The sequence below is a fragment of the Pholcus phalangioides genome, unplaced genomic scaffold (genome assembly GCF_987345545.1).
Source record: "Pholcus phalangioides strain wild (caught in Gottingen) unplaced genomic scaffold, Ppha-v1.0 ptg000008l_1, whole genome shotgun sequence".
Taxonomy (NCBI): domain Eukaryota; kingdom Metazoa; phylum Arthropoda; class Arachnida; order Araneae; family Pholcidae; genus Pholcus; species Pholcus phalangioides.
Genome location: NW_028301601.1, coordinates 14,428,792 through 14,456,702, shown reverse-complemented (window position 1 = coordinate 14,456,702; position 27,911 = coordinate 14,428,792). Strand labels below are relative to the sequence as shown.

The 27,911-nt window shown below is 35.2% G+C and overlaps 1 protein-coding gene across 2 annotated transcripts in view; it reads left to right on the top strand.

The window, feature by feature from the left end:
• Positions 1 to 27,911, top strand: part of LOC149083872 (sushi, von Willebrand factor type A, EGF and pentraxin domain-containing protein 1-like) — a 440,661-nt gene that overhangs the window by 318,349 nt on the left and 94,401 nt on the right. For both annotated transcript variants that reach the window (XM_089234250.1, XM_089234248.1), the window contains exons 7-9: positions 2,442 to 2,618; positions 6,201 to 6,380; positions 7,022 to 7,195. In XM_089234250.1, the coding sequence (XP_089090376.1) occupies positions 2,442 to 2,618; positions 6,201 to 6,380; positions 7,022 to 7,195 (531 nt within the window). The remainder of the gene's footprint in view (positions 1 to 2,441; positions 2,619 to 6,200; positions 6,381 to 7,021; positions 7,196 to 27,911) is intronic.

The window sequence follows — 27,911 nt, the reverse complement described above, 5'->3', positions numbered from 1 at the left end:
GCAAACTCGAGTATTATAACTCATACTGAAGATAATATGATGGTGAACTCGCAATTTGATTACGGAATTTCTGTTTCACGATTAAAAAAAAATATATAATTTAAATCACTTAATTTTTTTTAATCGCCGAGACGTGAAATTTTCACAAAAAAAATGGTTGTATAAAAATCCAAAAGTAAAGTTATTTACACATACTTTATAAGCGGTAAAAAGATTGTCCGAAACATTTTCTTTTGGCTTTTCCGCTCTATGCAGTAAATATTTTTTCATGGAAACGAGTATATAAGCCTCATGTAATTTTTTTTCCAACTCTTTTCCCGCATAAACAATATACCATGAAAAAAATTAATGTATTTATGTTTTAATAACGCAATCGCGTGGAACAACCAAGAAAAAACAAAAATTTTTAAATAAAATATCATTTAATTAAGTACGCATTCTCTTCTCTATATTCGAAATTATCAAACGAAGCTAAAATATTTAACGTGAATTGCTACGACTTTCTCTCAACGAAAATATTATGATTTAACTAAAAATAAATAAATATATACATACTTTTAATCTTCTCCTCGCATTTGAAATAGCATTTTCACTTTCCGTATTCCAATTTCTAATAGCACATGCAAACACAAAATTTAAATTTGTTCTTTTTTATAAGATTTTCTAACAAACTGCTGAATTTTTTTTTTCGGAGGGGGAAAAAAAAAATAGGCGTGGGAAATTGCTTTGCGTGTGTTAATGTAAATTTCTCTACTCGAAATCTCTGAAGAAAATTATTATGTTTTTTTTCGGGTATTTTAATTTTTTTTTTCTTCTTTTAAACTTAAAAATTTCTTCAAGTAATTTGCCCCGGGAGGTGTTTATTTCTTTCAAAGAAAAATGGGAAATAATAGAAATGTTTTCATTTTTAAATAAGAAAATATTTTTTTAAGCGGATCTAAGAATTAATTATATTTTGCTTTCCTATATTTGTGAAAATATTTGAACGAAATCTAATTTTGTATAACCTCAGATATTACAGATAATTTTTTTTTTTCTGTATGAAATTCCATTGGTTTCGATAAGAATAAATACAGTATTTTTTTTTTCAGTAGTATTTGGAAAATACGATTTATTCGGTCAAGTGTTGAGAAAATCGGTTGCTGTAATAATAATGATTTTTTTTTCCTTGCTTAAAATAGTAGAATTTTTTTCCTTTTTTGAAATATTTGGTTTTTTTGGGTGAGAAACAATCAAAATTGATGGGAGAAGTAGAAAATAGATAAAAGTTGATTTTTGTTTTTAATGGTGATGATGAATTCCACGGATAAGTTTTGTGAATGTTTTTTTTTTTAAAATCGAAATTAGTTGATATTGGATTTTTGAATTGCGTATGAATTTGATAAATTGCTTTTCCGTTGGTGTTTGCATTTGAAAATAATTATTATGCTATTTTTCATTCATATAATTAGGGTTTTTATTTGAAAAAGGTCAGATCATTATTAATATTTTTAAGTGAAGATTTTTGGAAAATTTCAAGCGCTCGATTTTTGTAATTTCACACATGCGTGGCGTTTGGGATCCGGAAATTCCACCCCCAACATTTCTCACCCGGAAGTATGAGTGACCAATTCAGTGACACGTATGAGCAAGTGAGTGTGAGTGAATGACCATATGAGTGAACAAATGAGTGACCGTTTGAGCAAATGGCCGGCTGACTGTATGGGTGGGTGAATGATCATATGAGTGAACAAGTGAGCGAGTGACCTTATCAGGAAGTGAGTGGCTGTATGGGTGAGTGATTGACTGTATGGGTGAGTGATTGACTGTATGGGTGAGTGATTGACTGTATGGGTGAGTGATTGACTGTATGGGTGAGTGATTGACTGTATGGGTGAGTGATTGACTGACCGAGTGAGAGTGATAGAATGAGTGACCAAACGAGTGTGAGTAAATGAGTGACCAAACGAGTGTGAGTAAATGAGTGACCAAACGAGTGTGAGTAAATGAGTGACCATTTGATTAAGTAAGTGTGAGTTTTTGTGTGAATAAGAGAGAAGACCAAGCAAGTGTGTGAGTTTTTGTGTGAATGAGAGAGAAGACCAAGCAAGTGTGCGAGTGGCCGTGTGTGTCCGAGTGACCGTGTGACTGATCAACGTCACTCACTCCATTCACTTGTCCACTCCTACGGTTACTCAACCCTTCTATTGGTCATTATTACAGTCACTCACGCACTCATTTCGTCACTCACACTGTCAGAGCAGGCGAAAAGTCCGGTGCGAAATGCGCAGGCCGAAATGTCAGGGATGAAATGGCGGAGATGAAATTTCCGTAAACCCGGAGCGTCTATTGGCATCCATTTTGTACTATTTTTTAATCACGACAGTGAAGTGTTCATCAATTACTCGAACTGTGTCGTATATCTACGATCAATATATAAGTAACTTTTTCTAATTTTCTAGAAATTGATTGTGGTCCTCCTGGTCCATTTTACAATGGCTACCTTGAAGGGATGAGCACTACAATGGGTTCAGAGTTCATCTTCCGTTGCTTTGATGGAATGAAGATGGAAGGAACATCCGTCACCACTGTGTGCCTACAAGACGGAACTTGGTCAGATACAATGCCGAAGTGCCTAGGTAACATGTCTCAATATACAGTGTGGTCGTAAAATAAGTTTCCCGATATACGAGCCCCTCGCGGTTGCAGAAATCAATAAATACGAATCGAGCTATAGGTGTTTGCGAGAATGAGATGAGATAACAAAAACCTATTTCTCGCGGATGCAGTTTAAGCATCAAAATTTAGAAAAATTCAAACGGCAACACTGACTTCTATGCATTGAAACTTCATCAGCACAGTAAAAAATAAAAACGTGAATGACGTTTAGAATGACATCCGTAGCACCATAAATGCCAGCGCTGGACGCAAAGAAAGATCTCACCAAGGAGTTGGTGCGCTAACCGCCCGGTCGAGTATCTTGTCAGATCGTCTGGAAGTCCCCGGACGAGCGGTTAGCGCATCAATCCCTTGGTGAGATCGTTTTCCGATCATTTTTCAATGCATAAAAATGAATGTTGATATTTTAATTTTGTTGCTGTAAGCGCGATATAGATGGGTTTCTGTTTCTTATCTCATTCTTGAGCACATACTCTGAAACACCTATATCTCGAATTTAATTAGCATTAGTTGATTTTTGCGGCCGCCAGGGGCTTCAAGTTGAAATTTTGAGTGTAGAATAACTAGTGTATATTTTATGGGGAATGTGATGAATCGGCTGGTTTTTTTCATAATAGCCGGTTATTATGCATACTTCTCACAAGCATCATTGATAAATTTGATAAATACTTGAAATTTATTGCCTTTATTTGTGATTACGCATAATATCCTACTGTATTAGCGTGAATTGGATAAATATGAAAAAAAAATCCAAATGAGTCTAGTATGTGTGATATGAACATTGTCAGACCCTGATGTATTCCTGATAACAAATTTCAAGATCGTACCCCGATATAATGATCCATGTAAGAATTATCATGTGTATAGAATATCACACATATAGCATTATTTATCATCTTTACCAACGACACGATACTTGGGTATTTTGCATAAGCACCGGTAAAAGCGATATTTAGGGTAATATATCAAATTTACCAACGACGCTTGTGTACTATACATAATCATCGGTAAAAGTGATAAATTTATGGAAATTTATTCAACTTTCCGAAATTCTTGGTAAGTATGCATAATAACCGGTTATTATAGATGATAACCTTGTATCACATTTACTATAGCGTATGTAATGGCCTTAAAATTATTACTCATGCTAGAATTCAATGTCTTTTGTTGGAATACTGAGAATCCGAATGAATTGAGTTTGGATTATCGGAATTAGGATTAATATATAGGATTATAATTAATTTATTATAATCGGTCAGACGCGTTGGTTTTGTAAAACATTTTTGCAGTACTTCCTCTGAAATTGAGAGAATCTTTTGAGATGGCGAAGCTTAGACTGAGTAGCATCAGATTTGAGATTCAGTAATTTTTATATAATTCAGACTTGAATCAATATGTATTCATAATATATACCTAGAATCAAATCGAATGGAATCCTTTGTATCTAGATTCTGTGAATTCATAGGATTGAGAATTGGATCAAAACTAATTTATTTTAGTTAAAGACGTGAATCAACTGAGAATATTAGTGTTAATAATCGATTCAAGTGTCTCAAGAATTCTTTGAGCTGAGACTGGCCAAGTACATGTCATAGAATTGGAACTCAAAAATTAATTGAATTCATAGTATTGAGACTCGGAGTCAAGTGAAGTTCATAATTTCGAGCAGGGATGGAGAAATGTATTGCCCGAATTGCCAAGGGGAAATCAAAAATTTCGACCGTGTATGTATTTTGTTTTTTACCACGTGCACAACGTGGCCATGTAAAAAAAAACAGCAAAAAATTTCAACACTTTAGTTCTTTAATTTTCTCATCGTGTTTGTAACACAAATTTGTGAACTTATTTAGGAATGCTTTCTTCTGTAGCTATGACGCGAATGTGTCGTCAACGTATCATTATCTACAATAATGAGAAAATTAAAAAAACTAAAGTGTTTAAATTTTTTTGCTGTTTTTTTTACATGGCCACGTTGTGCATGTGGTAAAAAACAAAATACATATACGGTCGAAATTTTTGATTTCCCCTTGGCAATTCGGGCAATACATTTCTCCATCCCTGCTCGAAATTATGAACTTCACTTGACTCCGAGTCTCAATACTATGAATTCAATTAATTTTTGAGTTCCGATTCCATGATATGTACTTGGCCAGTCTCAGCTCAAAGAATTATATTAACACAAATATTCTGAGTTGATTCACGTCTCTAACTATAATAAATTAGTTTTGATCCAATTCTCAATCCTATGAATAATAATAATACGCTGTTATAAATGTAAATTTATAAATGTAAATTAAAATATGTAAATTTATAAATGTAAATATGTAAATTTATAAATGTAAATATGTAAATTTATAAATGTAAATATGTAAATTTATAAATGTAAATAGGTAAATTTATAAATGTAAATATGTAAATTTATAAATGTAAATATGTAAATTTATAAATGTAAATATGTAAATTTATAAATGTAAATATGTAAATTTATAAATGTAAATATGTAAATGATTGTTATAATTAGAGCCTGGATTATATGCACTAAAAAAAGTGACAAAATATGCAAATATGCACTTAAAAATTCATAAATATGTACTTATAAATGCAAAAATAAACACTTAAAATACAAAATGTGCACTTGAAATACCAAAATACTGAAAATCCCAAAATATGCATTAAACATCCCCGAATATGCTCTCAAAATCTTGAAAAAGTCAAAAATTCCGAAATATGTACCAAAAATGAGAAAATATGCATTAAAAAAAAATCACCATGCAAAAAAAAAAAAAAAAAAGCAAATGCGTTTTTTAAAAAAATGCATCTTTTGTATTTCTTATTAGGTAGGCCACGTATTCATTCACAAAAAATATCCCTCATATAATATATATAAATACCACATACACACACAAATACATATGCAAATAACTTCTACATATTTTTTAATGTTCAGTTTGTTGTAGCTGCTCAATAACGAAAGTAGCATTAACAAAGGAATTTCGACACTATTACTAAAAAAATTTAACGCTTAGACACATCTCTAGGAATAGCCTGACAATAAAACGGTTAATATTCATAAAATACTCTATAAATATGTATATGAAAATATTATGAACAATATTTATTTGAAAAATTATTAAAAAAAAATTGAGTTGGCTTAAATATACCTTCAAAAATATGCACATATAGGCCTACTGAAAATTCTTTGATTTTATGCATTTATATGCATTAAGGCTAAAAAAGGCCATTATATGCAGGTGCATATGCACACATGCATTTGCATATAATCCGGGCTTTAGTTATAATTATAATAATAAGAAAGGACAACGTATTATTGTTGTAAATAATAATAATGATGAGAATTTTTTTTACAACATCTTAAAAAATGTTGTTAAAGTTCACTCCAGTACCATTTTACAGAAAATTGAACGTTGTCGGATACCTTAAACTGAAAATGAATGTTCATTATCAAGCTATTAGACTTGTTTGTTTTGCCTGCGTGTTATTGAACTTCTGAATACCTAAATATTCTTCTTATTTCGTAACAGCGCCGTGTATCATACCCGAAGTGGAGCACGGCAACGTCACAGAGTACCCAGTCGGTTCACGCGTGCATCACGGCGAGCGGATCGACGTGATATGCGATCCACATTACGAACTCGCCTTCAACGGTACGCCCATCGAATGCAGCAACGGTACATGGACGCACGTTCCTTCGTGTTCGCCAGGTAAGCAATCGATCCTCTGGATTCGCTCCCTGTCTAGAAATATCTTAGACGCCCCCTCCTCCTCTTTTTTAAATCTTATCTTATTGATTCGAGAGGCTTAATGGACTGGTGAAAAAGGACTTTGCTGATGTGAAAAAGAAAGGACAAAAATGAAGTGAAATACACTCTCCCTCGAAGTATCCAGATTGAGTGCCCTCCTGCTCCTCCTCTCAAACAGCGAAATCTTAATCAACTGACATCCGTCCTTCGAGAACCATTAAAATACCTCATTACGCTTAATTAGTTTACGAACCCATAAACGGGTTAGTCGGGTGAAAACTAGAAGTTGATAATTAACAAGGCGACGAGAAGAGAGGAAAAACACAAATGTGGCGCCGAGTGTTGCCGCCGTTTTCTAGAAAACAATGAAAAATTAGAGATTGGGATACGAAAACCCTGAAAAAATTAATAAATTAGGACGAGAAGTAATGATATTCATTGGAAGGAGTTTTCTCTTAATTAAAACTTATTGTTTTGCAGAAGTTCAACAGATATTTTTCTTATACTTGCTCAATTATTGTTGTTTGCATTATTCAACAGCTAAATAGGATTTATGTTGTCCATAATCAATTAATAAACCAAATAAATCAACTTGATTATAGCTCGATGCCGGCAGCTTCCAGATCGCCCAAGGAACGGGATGGTCATCGCTCCGAAGACGGAACATGGCATGAAAGCCTTGTTCAAATGCAAAGATGGTTTCGATTTGTACGGAGAGAATGTCACCGAATGTCATTTTGGACAATGGACGGCACCCACACCAGTTTGTAAAGAAAGTAAGTGGAGTCGGTTAAAATAATATGTGGAAAACAACGGGATCAACAGGGTACGCGAATCTAATGACACATTTGGGGAGGAAAAAGTAGCGATTACAACTGGCTATTTGGTGTGTTTATGAGAGTGACCTTCGCACTAACTGCTTGACCAGTTAGTGCGAAGAAGAAAGATCTGTTGATGAAAGCGTTGAAGATCTGATCAGCTTTGAAGAAAGATCTGTTTCTGTCACCGAGACTCGTTTTCCGGTAGTAGATTCAAAGGGAAAAACATCAACAGAACCTGTCACAATGCTTCAAGAGAGTTTTCCGATGAAGAAATTTCGAGTTCCACGCAAGAGTTATCACATGGTCATACAATACAAAATCATTGAAGTATCTCAAGAATTAATATAAAATTAAATAATCAAAACAAAAACTTTTCTTAGAAAAATAATTCTGGAATCAATCAAAATTGATAACAGTGCTGCCCAACACTGATTTTGTTCTCAAAGATATTTCAGTGATTTTTGGATGATATTGGGGCGCTGGTTTAGAATCTGGCATTGCTTTTGTTAGATTGACTTTCGTTTCTAAGATGAAGTGAAAATTAAATTTCAATAGTAATGCATAAACAGCGTACAGATCACATTGAAACTATGCGTAATAAGGGAATACAATGAATCATTGACAAAATATAGTTCAATGATTTTAGAGTCAGTCTGGGGCGCTGATTCCGAAACTGGCATTGATTTTTCCATATTGATTCTAGTTTGTGAGATAATGCATACAAATTTTAATAATTTTATTCGTATACTACTTGTGTATTACTATTGAAATTTAATTTTCACCTTATCTCTAAAACTAGAGCCAAAATCTGACAAAACCAATGACGATTTTGATTCAGCATTCCAAAGTCACTAAAATATCTATGCAAATGATTCACTGAATTTATTTATAACACACAGTTTCAATGTGATTTGAACGCTGCTCATGGTATTAGCATTGAAATTTAATTTTCATTTTATTGGTAAAACTAGATCCAATCTTACAAATCGAATGTCAGATTCGAAATCAGCGCCCGAAACCCCTCCTAAAATCACTGAAATATCTTTGAGAACAAAAGCAGTGGTGAGTAATGCAATTAATCAAAGATTTTGGATGATGATTTGATAAAAGATTTGGATGATTTTGGAAGTATTCAAAATTAAAACTCGTGGTGTTGTTTACCCTTCTGTAGGGACGCCACTGTGCATTACGCTAAGCTCCTTTGAATTTGAATTCCATCTTAGAAAAGTAAAAATGAGTTGATGGCCAGCGAGCTTCCCGAAAAATCTCAATGGCCCGGAACGTCGTGAAAGGTTGGAGACCCCTCGGTCAACAAACGGTGTTTTCGTGGTCAAAAAATGGTGACGTGCTCTTTAAAGACCAGTCACTGTCTAGGCGTTATTCCAGAAAAAATTCAAACATTCTTAGTTTTTTCGATCATTGTAAATAAATTTACAAATTGGAAAACGTGAAAATAGTTTCCTGAAGCTCGTGTCCAGAGAATGTTGAACCTTTCGAATGAATTTATACAACTGTTTTTTTCCCCACAAAACATGATGCAATCACGCTATTCTAAGTCTACTTTGAGAAAACGATGACGGATTAGGGGCCGTTCAAGTATTACGTAAGCAAATTTTTAGAAATTTTTTACCCCCCCCCCCTTGTCAGCAAAAGTCAGCAAAACGCTGACCCCCTCCCCCCTTGTCAGCAAAATTTCGTCATCAGCTCTGCCCCTCTGAATCCTAACTCATATTTTCATAAAGTGTGGTTGATGACGTAAGCATTATCCAACCCCCTCCTCCCCCCTTGTCATCAAAAGTTAGCAAATCGGAAACCCCCATCGATGATGACGTAATACTTGAACGGCCCCTCACGTACAATCAATCGAAATCGCCGAAAGCAACGCCCTCTATTTCGTCCGAAAAATAACTTGTTGCTTTATGGGTCCTTTCACGTTTCTTTGTAATATTCTTTTTCTGCGTTTATCTTCAAAACATTTTCGAATGCGAATCCGGATTTTATACTATACACTGTATATATATTGCAGCAAATGTGATAAATCGATTGTTATACGTAACAACCGTTTAATATGCGTACTGATTTCACTTTTACTGACGACTATGCATAATAACCAAGGGGCGTTGGTACTTTTTATAAATACATGAAATTTATCGCCTTTTAATTATGTATTAAATATGCGATTATGCATAATATCCAAGAGTGGTGAATTTGATATAAAAATGAAAAAAAAAATTCAAATGAGTCTGGTATTTGTCATGAATATATATATACATATAATGGGACTCTATAATGATAATAAACTTCACAATCGTACCCCGATATAATTATACAATACATGTATAATTACCATGCATATGATATCGATTTATTATAATAACGAAGTGACGCTTGGGCACTATCCATAATCACCGGTAAAAGTGATAATGTTTTTAGTACGTATTAAATTTATCAACGTCATTTGGGTTCTATGCATAATTGCCGGTTAGTGTGATCGATTTAGGGAAATTTATCAAACATAACAAAATGCTCGGCGATTATGCATAATAACCGTTTATTATGTATAATAACAGTATTTATAACATATACCGTACATATATAATCAATTATAAGATAATGCACGAAATCGGCCTGTGGTTTGATAAAATATTGAGCGATAAATGGACAGAGATATAGATGATATTTTTAAAAAATTAAATTTACGTAATTAGTGAATTCAAAATAAATTTAATCACTTCAAAATATTAATGCCAAACGTGAAACACGAACAGTATATATTTTAAATTAAAAATCTGAAATCACTATAAAGTTTTGTTTCTGTATAAATAATCACATTATATGACATAGATAAATTTTACTTTTAAGCATTTCAGAAACGTGAAAAGTTGTGATGAATTTTCATCAATTTTTTTTTTTTAATAAACAAATCACAGCAACACAGACATATATACAAATACAAACATACACATAGGTACAGACATAAAAACACATGAATACAAACACTTTGTGACCCCAAGGGACTTAAAAGTCCTTCCAGCAGGTCTAAAGGGGGTTATAATCTCATGTTTCAGACAACAGCTTTTATATATGTCAGACATGTTATATTGTATTTTTATTTATATATTTACGATTACGGTATACGTTAAGATGTTAGATTTCTCATTTTGAGAGTCATAATCACGGTTATATTTCAATATTACAGACTTTATTTCAGATTTCAGTTATTTGTATTCGTAAGAGATTGAAAACAGCAAGAAAGTAGAAATCTGATTTCCACCAGAGTTAACAAAAACGAAAACAAGAAATTCAAGTTTAAATTTGTCAGTAACTTTTAGTTAAACTTTAAAGGCATTTTTCCGTAAACGTGAATATTGACTCGAAACTCTCTAAATGCCATTTTTTTTACGTGTTTAACTTAAAAATTTCAAGCAAAAAAATAAAATAAAACTCGATTCTTGAAGTATTTGAACACTTTTTTTTTTCGTTACTTTGCAAACAGTTGACACTCATTTTAGGCTCTTTCTCCTTTTTTCTTTTTATAACTGGAAGAAAATTGTAGCTAATGTTATTTATCTTCGAAACATGCAAGAAATGCTAATTAGAGAACACTGATTATCTATTTTTTTTCTACTCATTTTCTGGAATATTCCCAGAAAATGACAATTAGTTTTAAGGATGTTTGACTTTCACAAAATGAACGAAGCTTTCGTGTTTTCCTTGAGTGCGTTAAAGCAACTGTTCGAGTGACGATTTTTTTTTGAAAATTGTCGGAAATGATTTTATAGATTTTTTTTGCAAGAATGTTCTACACAAAATCCAAAAATGTTTCATTCTTATACGTGAAATAAGGTAAAAACAAAGTTATGGCTGATCTAAATCATCTAGAACAATGGTTTCAAAGGCAACAAACAATTTTCAAACACGTTTTTTGAAGATTTCTTTTTTGTTTCCCGTTACTTTAAATCCACGCGAAACCAAATTTCTCAAAAACTGTGCAAGATATTCTCATGAAAATTTTCAACTGTATTCGAGATAACATTAGCTGTGCGATGAACTAGGACCTTGGCTACATGTTGAGAATTAGAAATTTTACAGCTGTTTGAATTTTGAATTTTTTGTGAAAATTTACGTATTGTTTCAAGAAAACTACCATAACTCAAAGAATATTTGGTGTACCTTAAAACTTTTAGTTCATTGCACAGATAACAGTCATAGCAACATACAGCACCAAAAATATTCGAATATACGCTGTAGTTTTCAGTGTACAATGCCTGGCATAAATTCCGAAAAAAAGCTAATTTTGATAGCGTTATAGAAACATTTCAGATATCTCAATAGATTTTCTTGTTTTATACAGTATTATGACTAAAACCACTCGTTTTGCAAAAATCACGCTGTTTTGAAAAAAAAAAATTGCCCTGCACGTAGTCACACACATTAAGAAAAATATACAGTATAACTTCTACTAACGGACACCTCTCGTTAATGAACACTTTTGTGATCCCCGGTCCCGTAGAATATGGCTGTAATGTATTTCACTCCACGTTAATGGATACTCTCGGTATCGGATGGTAAAATCAGGCAAATTTTCTAATTCTTTTTCTAATTTTAATTCATTGAATTTTCGTCATAAACAAAGAATTAATCACATTCAACTAAGATTTCGTTTAATCCCAACATCGTGTAAATAAATATGATGAATCGTCAACTATTTACTTAACTAAACATAACGGCGTTTCAGTTCATGTTTGAATTTCGAATGATAATGTTGGTTTTGTTTGTTGATAACGTGTGAAGAAAGCCAAGAATACAAGACTAATAATGTTGAAATTAATGGGTTTTTTTTCCTTCACACTTATTTTAATTAAATGTTTATTGCGAAATATGTGTAGTGCTCGTATCATGTACGGGTAAAATTTGCTTAATGAAAAGAACACAAAGGTTATAAATTTCTCAATATTTACCAGAATTTTAAACTTTATTTAGGGATTATGCATAATCGCCGGTAAAAGTGATAAAATGTACTGAAATTTAATCAAACTTTCTTTATCCAGACTATTGTGGATTATGCATAACCACCGGTGTATCACTTTTACACACACACACTGTAAGCATTTGGACGGTACAGGTCTGCTGATAAGAGAGTAACATATGCATTTTGATATTAAAATATATAGAAAGCCATTGCGAGACCAGACGCAAACGTCGTATAATGGGTACCCGTTATCGAGGTGTTCTACTCCGATCAAAACTTCAAAGTTAAACTTTCCATGTAAATATAACGATAATACAAGTATTCTATATCACGGGTGAAACAACCTCCGGTCAGGAAAAGGTCCAGTAGGAAAAAAAACATTAGCATGCACAACGCGATAAATACTTGGGCTGACCATATTTCCTTCATAGAAATACGGGTTAACTCAAAAAAAAAAAAAAAATTATATATATATATATATATATATATAAAATCAAATGCAAGTCAAGTTTTCATTTACAGCCTGAAAATTTACCAAGGCAACTAAAGTGTCCATTTACAGCCGATTGTAAGAGGCGAAGTACGTAAATTTGCCAGTTGCAGTCGAAAAAAAGTGAAGAAAACTTGTGTCAAGTATCGCTAAAACTGCTAATTGCGAAAAAAGTCCACATTTTACAAATATTTCAGATAAATATTAAATTTTCGAGGCGCGAATGCGAGCCGCTATCCCCTTAAAAAGTCTCGCCGCAGAGAGCAACAGTGCTACAACGTTACAATTACTCATTCATTACATTTCACTCATTAGGGGCCGTTTAAGTATTACGTACGCAAATTTTTAGCCATTTTTGACCGCCTCAATATTATACAATTATACAAATAATTTTATTTTTCCTAATTTGTTGATTCTGCCACAATTCATTTGATATCATCTTTTATTTCTTTTAGCATTTTTTAAAGGCTTCTTTAAACTTCCATCTTGATTTTCCAAACCTTTCATGTTTCCGTGGGTACATTAGGAAAAATATACTGATCAAACCCTCAAAAGTAAAATTTTTTGCGTGAATATAACGATAACAATTTATATTATTGTTGGGTCATCCCTGTTTTCAAAATTCTTTTTAACACACGAAATATTTTTTCAAATCCTATTTGAGTAAATCCTCGTCATTCTAACCTACTCTGTTCCCGTTTGTTAAATCAACGTCAAGTTTTCTAAGGATCCTAAAAACAATTCCTATGGATTCAAGTTATGCCCTATCGGTAAATTGCCTCATTTATCGTGGGCTGAATTTTGGTGTCGAATCATCAGAATTACTCTTATTTGAGTTTGATTAACTCATGCCCACCACGGAATATTTTTCCACGTGCACCTCCCCTTCTCTTTCTGAAACTATTTGATCCATTTCATGTGAGATTAAAGATGCAGCTAATACAAAATGCGTTTAAAAGAAAGGATCTCCTATGTTTTTCGGATTGCGCTTTCTTTCGGTGCAACACTCTGGGCATCAGACTGGACATTCTAGGCGCTCATTGTTTCTGTCTGCATGTATCAGACGCAGAAATCAGCTGACGAAATCACAAATGTATGGGGCACCTACAAACTTGTGAATTGTGTCAGCACCAACTTTAGTAGACTATGGACATCTTTTTCTCAGCCACCTCGTTATGCATTTTGCCTGTTGTGGCGTTGTATTTGTATATTTGTATACTACTTAGTGTTGGTTGGTTGGTTGTGCGTGCGTGCTGCGTACATAAAAAGATCTTCAATATGTCTCATCTTCCTGTAGATTCTCATTTATCAAATTTTGAAGTTCATTCAAGTCTTCAGTCATATCTTGGTCATTTTTATAGGGTTTCTCGGTGTTTTTAAAAAAAATTACCTTATAATTTTCGGCAGAACCTGGAACGAATCAAACGATTTTCCTCAGAAACTTATGGGGAATCACGTTTCGGCTTACGAAGATTCCGGCTAGCGAGCATGATTCCGGGAAGAATCATCTTCGTTAGCCGAGCCATCACTGCACTGATCAAAAATTCAAAATAATAATAATAATAACAATTGTGTGAACATAACGATGATAATATATTTTACCGTTTTGGATCGCCCATTTTAAAATCCTTAGTAACACACAAAATACTTTTCACAAATCCTATTTGAATAAATCCTCGTGATCCTAACCAACTGGATTCCCGTCTGTAAAAATCAACATTCAATTTTCTAAGGATCCTAAAAATAATTCCAATGGATTCAAGTTACGCCCAATCGGTAAATTGCATCATCTATAACAAACGTCTTAAAGCATCGCCTCCTGGGAAATATTTCTTTGTTTTCTTTCTACCGTAAGAAGATACAGTAGGAACGATAAAAGTAATACAAAAATGGCGGAAGTAATAAAGCCCCGCCGCCATTGCACTCGCGTTACAACAGATGATGAGCGAGTTCGTTATAAAATTTGATGCCTTTTATTTTTTGCCTGTTCTTTTTATGTTTCTGAATTGCTATTTCTACAAATTCATTGATGTCATCTTTTTTTTTTTTTTTCTATTTTAAGCTTTTTAAAAGGCTTCTCTCTAAACTTTCATCTTGATTGGTTTATCTGCCATCTTTGTTGCTGTTTTAATCTTCATCTTGTTCCGTCTTGAAGTTTTTCTATTACCCAGAAAAGCCTTTTATTTACTTCTCGTTTAGACACTCTTTATTTATATATTATGTGTTCCCATTCTTATTTTTATTTACTTTTAGATTTCATTTTATATTTCTTTTTTGTCTGTATTTTTCCCCCCGCTTGTTTGATTACTTATGTTATTGTTTTTGCGAGTTTTATAGTTATTTGTTTATATTTTCGGTTTCTTTGAAATTCAATTTTTTCTCCCATTTTCTTACTGCCAAAGAGCCAAAATTGGCCGATTCGCGAATTGGCTAATTTCGTTGAATATGGATCCGGGCAATGTTCGAAATTCGGACAATAACACTTTGTATCCCTGGCCAAAGTCCGATAACAAAAGACATGATTCGGCACCATCGGAAAGTTAGCGTGTGTTTTTCGTGAAAATTATGTTCACGTTAGTTATGGCAACCCATCAAACTATAGTCACGATGCGATAATCATTTTTTCTCTCTAAAATTTGGCAGAAAAAATTATATGTTAATATAATTATTTTTATAGTTTTTTTTCCCTCTAAAATTTCCCTTTTTTCTTCTCTCCTCCACATGGAGCTAATCCAATGCAACTACTATACATAGACATGTATCGCACTTGGACGATTAAAAAAAGAACTGGATTTTGGCTGCAACCGTCCTGTCGCGAATTGGCCGCACAGTTCGGCAGTAACATATATGTTTTTCTTGTTTTTTCTAATTTGTTGATTTTTTTGCTTTTCTCTTGTTCATAGTTCCTGTGTGTTGTGCATTCATTTTTTTTTCTTCTCGTAATTCATGTATTTGTTTTCTTTTTTTTCATATATCTTGATTGGTTGTTTCTTTGTTCAATGCTTTCATTCACTTCTGAATGTACGTCGCGTATTTTATTGATATCTCTTCTTTTTCAAGATCATACTTACTATTATTGCGCTTGTGTATATTTTCATACTTATATTGTGTTGGTTATACTTTCATTTTCGTTTGCATGTCTCCTCTTATTTTCCACTTCGCTTCGAGCATTCTTTCTATCTCTAGCTTATACACTATTCTCTCCTCTCGTTTAGGCACTCTTTATATATATATACATTAAAACCTCGGTAAGTCTTCACCTCATTTTATCCAAAAGTAATGACGGCTTAAGCGGAGTGACCACTTAACCGAAGTGCCGTCAGTTTCAATGTGCAATACTGTGAAAATCGTATAAATTTAAAGTAATGTAACATTTATTAAAATATGAATTAAAATTACAATATCAATAAAATTTATGGATTGAAAAAGAAAAAATAGAAATATTTACCTTTTTTTGAGCTTTTATTACTTAAATTATCATAGTAAAACAAACTGGTACACTTTGATTTGCACTAGTAATTTTTAATTTAGACTATTCCCACTTTCCGCCTTGGGAAGGGAAAAGCACACGTTAGAAGACTTCAACTTCGGAAAAAATTTCTGGTTTTTAACCAAAATAGTTTGTTTAAATTCGAAGAGCTAAATTAGTGGGGTCCATGCAGAGAAATCAGGTCTATCTCGAACAGTCTCCTAACATGTGAAAAATTCTAGTCGGCAAACGGGCTTCTCCAGCTAACTTTTGTTACTTGAACTGTTTCCTTTTGATACATAAGGCTTTTATATTGACTTTTAAGCATATGGTAATGCTGTTAACAGGCTATTTTTTTTAAAGGAATCATAAAATTAATCTGTTCTACTCTCAAACTTTTACATAGTGACGAGTTAAGCGAAATTTGTGACGAGTAAATGAGGGTATATTAACATTGTCGTCTACGAATGCTAGACGAGTCTGAAGAAAAACGACGACTTAACCGGAGTGGCGACTTATTAGGGTGACGACTTAACGAGGTTTTACTGTGTATATATATAAAGTATATAATTATATATTGTATGTTTTCATTCTAATTTTTATTTACTTTTAGAATTCATTTTATATTTCTTTTTTGTTTGTATTCTTCCTCGTTTGTTTGATTACTTGTGTTATTATTTTTGAGTGTTTCATTGGAGTGATTTGTTTATATTTTCGGTTTCTTCCCCCACATTCGACTTTTCTTTGCCATTTTCTTACTTGGTATTTATACTTATTTTATTTCTTTTAATTTGCTTATTTTTTGGTTTTCTCCTGTCCATAGTTTCTATGTGGTGTGCATTCATTCTTTTTCTCTTAATTTGTTTATGTTTTGGTTTTCTTTCTTGTGGATCCTGCTGATTTCTTTGTTTTTTTTTTTTTTTTCAATGCTTTCATTCACTTCTAAATTGAAGTCACCTATAAAAGTTAAGTTGTTGATATCCCTTCTTTTTCTAGATCATAATTACTATTCTTTGGTTTGTGTGTATATTCTCATACCTATATTGTGTTGGTTGTACTTTCATTTTTGTTTGTATATGTCTCCTCTTATTTTCTGCTTGGAATATTCTTTATCTGTAGTTTATACACTATTCTTTCCTCTTGTTTACGCATTTTGTCTTTCTTCTTGATATGTAATATGATTTTCCTATTCACAGGTTTTATTTATCTTCTCCTTTATAAACTTTACCTTCATTCTGGTTTATATACTTTCCTTTTATTCTTGTTTATAAATTTTCCCTTCCTTCTTGTCTATTATTTTTCCTCTCCTTCTTGTTTGTTTATTTTTCTTCTCCTTCTTGATTTTCTTTCTACTGAAAATATTTCCACTTCCTTCTGGTTTATAAAATTTACTTTTCTTTTTATTAATACACACACAAGTATGTATTGTTCTTTCATTCTAAAAACATTTTCTCTCCGTTTTTGTTTACATGTTTTTTCTATTTTTTTCAGTTTCTAATTGTTTTTCATACGCTTATTTTGAATACATTCTTCCCACGCTTTAATTTTCGAATTCTCTCCCAATTCTGCTTTCATTTTAAGTATGATTTTGAAATTACTTCTGTTAATTTAATTTTTGTTATTTGTTGCAACAGTTTCGTTTTTATTTTTACTTTACACCATTTTTTCTTATTTATATAATATTTCTTAATTTGTTTTCTGTTTGTTGACAGCGGTGTATTTCTTTTTCCTGCCTTGATGATTCTATTGTCTAAGTCTTTGATTTTTTTTTTTCCTTATTCATGTTTGTTTTTATATTTATTTATATTAAGATTTTGTTGATTTTACTAAATGTACTTTAATTTAGTTAATCTTTTAATTTATCTTTTTTTTTTCTTCTGCATTCTTACTTCCCATAAAGCCGAAAATGCTCTTATATTTGTTTACCCACAATGTTTTCCTCTTTTTAAATTCTTTCTTTTATCCTTTTCCTTTATTTCCATATTTTCCACTTTTCTTTCCTTCCCGTTATATTCCCCGTCGTGTATTCATGTTTTCATGCGTTCCAAAACTAAAAATGTTCCACAGGTCTTTTTTTTATGCTTTTGTGACGTTATAATTACTCTCTTTCATATTCATTCATTATTCCTACATGATTATTTTTACTTCACCTCCTCTGACTGATGTAGAAACTTTCGCAAAAACTATTTTTTTCATTAAAATTTCGTACTGTGGGGAAAACTGAGATACGCGTGTAATTGTGCGAAATTGATTCCCTTTCAGCAAGTTCGAAATTACGTAAAAGCAACCGAAATTCTCTGAGCAAACTTCTATTTGACCATATGTCAGGGGGGTCTTGAACGGATGACTCGCGGGACGCAACTTACCCTCGAAGCTTTTTGCCGTAATCAGTGGACCTTTTTTTTAGAAAATGGCTGAAACTTTACAAAAAAGTTAATTTATTTGAAACATATAATCCGTCTAGACCGGAGGGAACACAGAGTTATAACGCATTACTTAGTGAGATGTTTTCCAAATTCACTTGTAACGTTAGTATTTAGTAAATTAATATTATAATAAGAGTACGGGGAATCTGAATCCTTTTTTTGAGGTGGTCCGTAGAAAGCAATGGGAAGTCGGTAGCCAAATACTTTTATAAGTGCAAAAAACCGAAATTCCGAAATTATCAAAATTATCAAAATTCAAATAATCAAAATTGATGTGACAGAAAAATTCTCAATTAATGAAAAAATGATTATAAATTAATGGAAACTTATGAATAATGAAAACGTGATTTCATAATTGATGAAAGTTCCTAGTTAATGAGAATTAATAGTAAAGGAAAAATGTTTGTAGAAATAAATAAATCCAAAATCATCTTAAGTAATTAAATACTAATAAAATAATTAACTGAGAAAAATAATTTTGACGAAAGAAATTATTTCGGAAATAATCAAAATTGACAATAATAATGAAGGAAGTAGTTATTTTAGAAGTTTTCAAAATTATAATTGATGATAGAAATAGTTACAGAATAAATAAAAGTCTTCAATTTTCTTGAGCTGTTTTCTAACGCGGGTTCCCATTGACCCTCGTTGACCCTTTTGTTAAGACGCCGCTGTACATTACTCTAAGCCCCATTGAATCCGAATCCCATCTATGAATTCAAAATATGAGTCGTCGGCCCGCGGTCTTCGTAAAAAATTTCTATTTAACCTGCAATATCTGAAAGGTTGGAGACGCCTGTCTTACGCCCTATTTTTGGCATTTAATTTTTAAATTACAAAACCTTGCCACAACGATACTCGATATAACGGTAAAACCCTCTATAACGATATTACTTATATCTTGTTTGGCATTACCTATTGCCTAATGTTAAATGTTTCCTTTCGACGTAACGTTATCCTTTACTACAGGGGGTCTACAACCCATGACCCGAGGGCCAAATGTGGCGCTACGAGCTTTATGCTGTGGACCACCAAGCACTTTTAGGAAATAGCTACTTTAATTTTACTTAAACGGAAAATTCGATTAAATTAAAATAAATAATAATTAGAAAGCTCTGGTTACTGGAATCTGCACTGCTGTATCTAGAGCTGTGAGATACTTTCCACATTTAATAGTAAGTCTGTGCATTTGATAGCATTAAAAGGGCTGTGAAAACGATTTTGGGGACCCGGAGTCGAAACAGTTTTTGACGCCTATGATTACATACAGGCTGTCAGGTTGTTCTGTAAGTGCTAATGCGGCTTTTATCTCATCAACCGTCTGTCATAGAGTTAAAGTTCCAATTTGCTCAAAAATGCATAAAAGCCATTCAAAAATTACCCTATACAAGTTTTGAGAGTGAAAATACAGTGTGTCATACAGTAGGAAATCAAAATTTTTATACGGTCCCATTGTATTGGAACTTCCAATTACATAGAAAAGTGTTGCGCTGTATCTCCTGAGGTCGACGCAAAAAAAAAAAAAAAAAAATTAATGTTTTCAACCGCAACATTCGTTAAGACATTTGAATTCCAAAATCGGAGAGAAGTTGGGAAATAACAGCAAAAACTAACGGACACAGCGCTCCTTTCCCAACTTTTCTCCGATTTTTGAATTCTGAGCGAATATTGCTGTTAGAAACGTAAAATGTATTTTCATTTCCTACTTTACGACTTTACACTGTATTTTCACTCTCAAATGTACAGGGTAATTTTTGAATGGCATTTGAGCATTTTTTAGCAAAATTGGAACGATATCTCTATGACGGATGGTTGATGATTCTGCATTAGCACTTACAGGAGAACCTGTATATTTACAGAATTTACAGAAATGCTAAAAAAACAACTTAACACCCGGAAAAAAATAATTTTAGAATTATTGAAAAAATTAGATGAAAACCTGAAATTATGATGAAATAGTCACAGAATTGTTCAAAAGAATGGTTTTCAGAATAATTGAAAGTGATTTCAGAATTGATAACCGTAATAATTCATTCAAAAAAAAAAGTTTAAGGATTTTTGAAAGAAAAAAATTTCATAACTAATGAAAATTTGAAACTAAACGAAAAAAATAATTTCAGAATTATCGGGAGGATTTAATTTTTTTGAATAAATGAAATTAGCAGTTATTAGAAAGTAAATGAAAATTCAAATTCCATGAAAGGGATAAATTCAGAGCAAATGAAAGTGCTAAAAAAAATTGATAACCCTGTTCGATAACCGAGAATGTCGTGGTGGCCCGCTGGCTTCGTGGAAAGTTTAATTCGGCCCGCAATGTCTAAAAGGTGGACGACCGCTCCTCCTCCTCCTAACCAGATCAAGGCCCGTCGCTCTGTCTCGATGAAAATATTTCAGCAGGTGGTCGGAGAAGAGCTGGGCTATGCTGGAAGCTGCTCATGCATATGTTGTCAACCTAGCATGAAGGCTGCTTCTTTGTAATGCTTGTTATGCGTAGTGCTGCCATCTGCAACCAATTTTCCTAACTCTGAGCGAAATTAATGATTTAATAATTGTGTCGTTGTAGGCCTGTTTAGGGTCCCCAAGTGAGGTACCTGAGAAACCGGGACAAATCCCGGAAATCCTAATCAGAAATGTCCCCCACGCTTCCATCCCCCCTGTATCTCCGCCCATGGTAAGCGCCTTTTATTGGCTCTACAGGGAACAAAAATAAGATAAAGTAAATAATAAATGTACGTACTGAAGACTGCTTAGACACTTCGGACCTTTAAGTATAGGTTTCTTCTAAGTCCCAATCGGCAATATATTCGTTACAATTTTCAAATGTTTTATCTAAAAAATAATATGAATGATGGTGGTTAATATATATTTGCAGTTGCCGTGTAAATCATAATATTCGATTGAGCATTGAAAAGTTGATTATTTAGTTTGGATTTTGTTGATTAGATTGGATGTGTTTAAGCAACCATTTTGCCATTAAATGATCAATATCTCTAGTGTTCTAACTATGTTCTAACACTAGACTAGATGAATATAGTCTAGTGGCCTAAGGCGTTCACCCGAAAAGGCAGATGATTTTTTTTCCTGGATTTATCTTCGTATCAGGTGATGCGTTTATTGTATGGCGCCGATCCATGTTAAATATTATTGTCAAACGAGGCAGAGTTGTGTTGGGAAAAGTTAGCAAAGATTTATAGTGGTGGCTCTTCTTGCCCCGTGCTCGCAAGTATCGAATGACTCGCGTCGTTCTCCCCATAAAGACAGCCATCAAATCGATTCAACGTACAAGACATTTAACTAAAATGGATAGCTGAACCCAATGACTAGGGAGAGAAATTGGAGAAATTGCACGTGCGCCCAGTGTCAAATAAGGGACGGAGACCGCAGCCTGGGATTTCAAGAGCGAAGAAAAGACATCTGGGGCAAGTAAGAAGAAGTTGGCATGAAGGACAGGTCTAAATACACAATGTATACAAAATATATATACAGCGCCTCCACTGTGACGGGAAACGAAGAAACAAAGCCTCAATCCACAGTGCTGGGCAGTTTTGTTTCCCTTTCCTTTTACGCAATATGCAATATGGATCCAGGGGTGGCGGCCGTGGCTGTAGTACCTTGCTCTCCGGTCCTTTACATCCGGGGTTACCGGGTTCTTCAAGCATGCTCACACCGCTTGGGGTAACCAGCTCATATCTCCTATGGTGACAGAGCGGGAGTATGTTCAGCGATGTTGGTGTCGAAACATTCATGACTAGAGCTGCTCGGATTATATGCACTAAAAAAGTGGCAAAATATGCTCTAAAAATATGCAAATATGCACTTAAAATTGCAAAAATAAGGACTTGAAATACAAAATGTGCACTTAAAATACAAAATGTGCACTTAAAATACAAAATGTGCACTTAAAAGGTTAAAATATGCACTTAAAAAGTTAAAATATGCACTTAAAAGGTTAAAATATGCACTTAAAAAGCTAAAATATGCACTTAAAAGGTTAAAATATGCACTTAAAAAGTTAAAATATGCACTTAAAAGGTTAAAATATGAACTTAAAAAGTTAAAATATGCACTTAAAAAGTTAAAATATGCACTTAAAAGGTTAAAATATGCATTGCAAATACAAAATGTGCAAGGAAAACCTCAAAATATGCATTAAATGCCCCAGAATATGCACTAGAAATATTGAAAAAATAAAAATTCCGAAATATGTACGAAAAAAGAGAAAATATGCATTAAAAAAATCTCCATGCAAAAAAAACAGCAGATGTGTTTTTTAAATTCATCTTTTGTATTCCTTAGTGTATTCATTTACAAAAAAAAAATATATATATATATATATAATGCATATGCAAATAACTTCTACATATTTTTCATTCGTGCATTTTTGAATTTTTAGTTTGATGTAGTTGCTCAATAATGAAAATACCGGTAAGAAAAGAATTTCGACACTATTTCTAACAAAAAAAACTATTTAACACTTTGACATATCTGTAGAAATAGCCTTACAATAAACCAGTTAGTATTCGTAAAATACTTAATAAATATGTATTAATTCACTAAATTTCACCTGCGGAAAAAAAAACCGATGTTATGAATATATTATGAACGATTTTTATTTGAAAAATTATAAAAAAAAATTGAGTGAGCTTAAATAAATCTTCAAAAATATGCACTTATACTGAAAAATTGTTTGATTTTATGCATTTATATGCATGGCTGCTAAAAAAATCCGAAATATGCAAATAGCATATAATCCTGGCTCTATTCATGACGATAACCCCTCTGCAACGATATTTGTTCCCTTGCCTGTAAGGTATTGTTATATCGGGAAGTCACTGTAATTAAAAACAAAACATTTTCTTTAAATTTGGACTTCACTTCAGTCATTGAAGCTTCTTGAAATCTCAGCGTTCTCATCCGAAACGTTGAACATTAAAGCAAAAATTGAAGTTAACTTACCGGTAGCGCGCCCTGAATCTATATACACTCATGTCCATAAATTAAGGATAATGCCAGCTTCGGCAAATAAAGGTTCAGGAAGCAAAACAAACGTTACTTATTCATAAAGCCCATTTATTAAACAAAAGATAAAGAACAAAAACGATGGTGTATGTATGATACCATTCATAAAAACTATGATTTTTGCTCCCTGGAGCAATTGTAAAAAATATCTCCTTTACAAAAACTTACTATTACATGGTTGGTATGACGGTTAATACATTGTATGTCTCCCATGCGATGAAATACAGTCCGTACAACGCCTAGGCATGCTGAGTATCAAATTATCGATCTGATCTTGGGGAAGATCACTCCACTCAGCAAGCAATGCTCTCCGAAGTTCCGCTACACATGTAGGAGGTGGTTGACGGGCTGCAACTCGTCGGCCAAGCATGTTCCACACATGCTCTATCGGATTCAAGTCAGGTGAGAATGCTGGCCATTCCATACGGGTTATATCCTCAGATTCAAGGCATTCGTTTACGATGTTTGCTCGGTGAGGACGGGCGTTGTCATCCATGAACACAAATTCTGCGCCCATGGCACCCCTAAACAAACGTACATGTTGTTCCAGAATGATGTTATGGCTTTCATGGTTCCGGTTTGAACATGCAGATCTGTTCTGGAACCCAGTATAATTCCACCCCAAACGAGCAATGCTGCACCACCGTAACGGTGTCGTTCAATGATGTTGTCTTGGTGGCAACGGGTACGTTCTCCATATGAATGTCCGACGTGAATCAGACTGCAAGCTAAACCTGGACTCGTCGGAAAACATCACACGAGCCCACTGTGACGATGTCCACATTGCATGTTCTCTACTCCAGGCTAATCGCTGCCGACAGTGAGTTGCTGTTATATATGTTATATATGTGTTATATTTATATGTATGACTTGGCAACAGCGCATAGCGCGAGCTTAAATGAGCGCGCGCCGTTCGATTGCTGTGGGATTCGAGTTCTAGCGGCCATGGCAGTCGGTTGTGTTTCTCCGTAGCTATTGTACTAATGTTGGAATAAAGCGTATTTATGCTATTGTGTAATTCCGAATGCTCCTCCAGTCTGACTCTTATAAATGTCTAGTGAGAGACATTTCAGTGGCGACGAGGATGGGATCTAACGTCATTCTGCAGGAGTTGAAAATCATCGTCTCGGCAGGACGGGAAAAAGATAGAAGCAAGCGCTAGCGAGGTAGGCTTAGCATACTCGGAACTTATGGAACTCTTCCGTGGCTGCTTCGCTTGCGTCTGCTTTACAAACAGCACTTCCGCTGGAGACGCGTTGTCACCACGCAGGTTAGAGGCGTTTTTCGAGGCCGCTTCCATCGACATCGCGATCTCTGACGCCCGATCGAAAGACAGATCTCTTTCCGCCAACAGCCTTCTCTGAATAGCGTCATCATTTATCCCACACACGAGCCGATCTCGTAGCATTTCCGCTAAAGTACGCCCATAACTGCAAAACCTGGCGAGAGTTCGAAGTTCGGCTATGAAGGTTGGCACAGACTCTCCCGGCTTCCTACAGCGACAGTTAAATTTGAACCGCTCTACGATCTCCGACGGAGCCGGTTCAAAATGATTCCTGAGAACGTCTATCAGTTCTGCTAGCGTTCGATCCGTGGGTAAGGCTGGGGACACCAGACTCCTTATCAAGCCATACGTCGGCGCACCCACCAGCGATAGAAATATCGCACGTCTGCGGACATCATCCGTAACTTCATTCGCAACAAAATATTGATACAGTCGCTCGGCATACTCCGAAAACGGTTCTTTCGCGCGGTCAAATTCGCCGATTATACCGAAACCTGCCATCCGGAGCGTATGAGGAAATCGCTTGAAGAAACTAAGCCTACCTCGCTAGCGCTTGCTTCTATCTTTTTCCCGTCCTGCCGAGACGATGATTTTCAACTCCTGCAGACTGATGTTAGATCCCATCCTCGTCGCCACTGAAATGTCTCTCACTAGACATTTATAAGAGTCAGACTGAAGGAGCATTCGGAATTACACAATAGCATAAATGCGCTTTATTCCAACATTAGTACAATAGTTACGGAGAAACACAACCGACCGCCATGGCCGCTAGAACTCGAATCCCACAGCAATCGAACGGCGCGCGCTCATTGAAGCTCGCGCTGTGCGCTGTTGCCAAGTCATACATATAAATATAACACATATATAACACCTTCCCTTCTAAAAGAAAGTCTGCACTACAATGCACGAGTTCAGTTACGTAACTCACAACACACCTAGTCTTTCAGGTGGTCGCCTGCGACGTTGCGATCGCCTCAGATGAGGAGGTGATGAATCAACAGCTTGAGGATTCCTTGCCTTCGTTGGTTCATTTCTGATGGACTCGGCATTCTCCGTCTGATCGGGTCCCTCTGATTTATTGGGCTGCTGGGATACCTCGGAACCAGCTGAACGCGAAGGTGACACCGAACGCCGTTGACGCAATTGGTCCCGATGCCGAACCACGTGACCCGAAGGAGTACTCACTTCCGACATGACCCTACCCCTTGAAGTGGAGACCGTTCCTGGGATCCACCTTGGGCCACTTGCGTAGTTTCTGCACCATACCTTATCCTCAGGTGCAAACTTGGGTTTGAGATCGGGATCCTTCGCCAGATGTTGACCCGGTTTCAACAGGTCCAACCTGCTTCTCATGACTCTGTTGAACATCGCCGTACCAGGAGCTTGACCAGTTGAGGAGACAGGTGTCCTTCGATAGTGAAACAGAAATCTGTCAAGCCTTTCTTGGAAGGAGCCGCCCTTAATTTTCCTCAACGCATCCTTCATGGAGCGCACCGCTCTTTCAGCCAACCCATTTGACTGCGGGTGATACGGCGCAGCTCGGACATGGATGACTCCGTTCCTACGAAGGAAATCCGAGAACTCCTGACTAGTGAACGATGTTGCGTTATCACTGACGATTGTCCTGGGCAGTCCGAATCTCGCGAAGAGGGATCGTAATGCAGCGACCGTAGCAGCTGACGATGTCGAAGACACCGGAATTGCTTCCAACCACTTAGTGGCAGCATCCACTACTAACAAAACGATGTGGTTATCAAACGGGCCTGCATGGTCGATATGAATTCTGCTCCAAGGCTCCGTTGTGGAAGGCCATGGTGCCAAGTTTGATGGAGCAACGGAAGCTTCGACTTGACAATCGATGCACGAACGTACCAAGTCCTCAATGTCCTTATCAATATTCGGCCACCACACAGACTGTCTAGCCAAGGTTTTGAGAGCACCCATACCTTGGTGACCCCCATGAAGCTCCGACAGCACGTACTTCCTGTACTTTGGTGGCACATATATTCTATTCGCACGTATAATAATACCGTTTTCCACTGACAAGTCAGTTCGGCAGAGCCAGAAAGGACGAATTTCAGCCGTTACACGCCTGGGCCAGCCTTGTGCTATGTATCTCTTCACTTTCAACAGAACAGGATCAGCATCTAACTCCTTTTGGAAATGAAATCTGGTCACCGCGCCATCATCCATAGATTCCAGCAATAATATTACATCAGCAGGCATTGGACAATCAGTCACAGTTGTCGGCACAGGTAGCCTACTGAAAGCATCAGCATTAGCATGAGAAGATCCTTTCCGATACACAATGTTGTACGAGTAACCCGATAGTACAAGCGCCCATCGCTGAATGCGAGAAGCAGCCATTGGAGCCACTGGTTTAGTCTCAGAAAACAGGCTCACTAGGGGCTGATGATCGGTTACCAAAGTGAATGTTCTTCCAAGAAGATATTTCCGATACCGTGTAACCCCGAAGACCAACGACAAGGCTTCTCTTTCGATTTGGCTGTAGTTCCTTTCCGCTTTCGTCAGGGATCTAGACGCAAAAGCAATAGGACGATCGCCCACAGCTGAGGGATGAGACAACACAGCTCCTACTCCGTACGGACTAGCGTCACACTCGAGACGCACTTCCTTACTTTCATCGAAGTGGACCAGCAACGAAGACGTAGACAATCTTCTCTTTGCTTCTTGGAAGGACTTCCTCTCCTGCTCAGTCCATTTCCAACATGAATTCTTATTCAACAACTTATACAATGGTGCTAGCATAGAGGACATATTTGGAAGGAATTTTGCATAATACGTCAGCAAACCTATGAAAGACCTCAGTTCATCCGCATTCTTTGGCTCAGGAGCTTTCTCAATGGCTTCCAACTTCGTTTGCACTGGATGTAGCCCTTCTGCATCGATTCTATGCCCCAGATATTCTACTGACGTCTGCATGAACGAGCACTTCGAGGGATGTAGCTTGATACCAGCTTCCTGCAAAGTACACAACACTTTCCTCAGA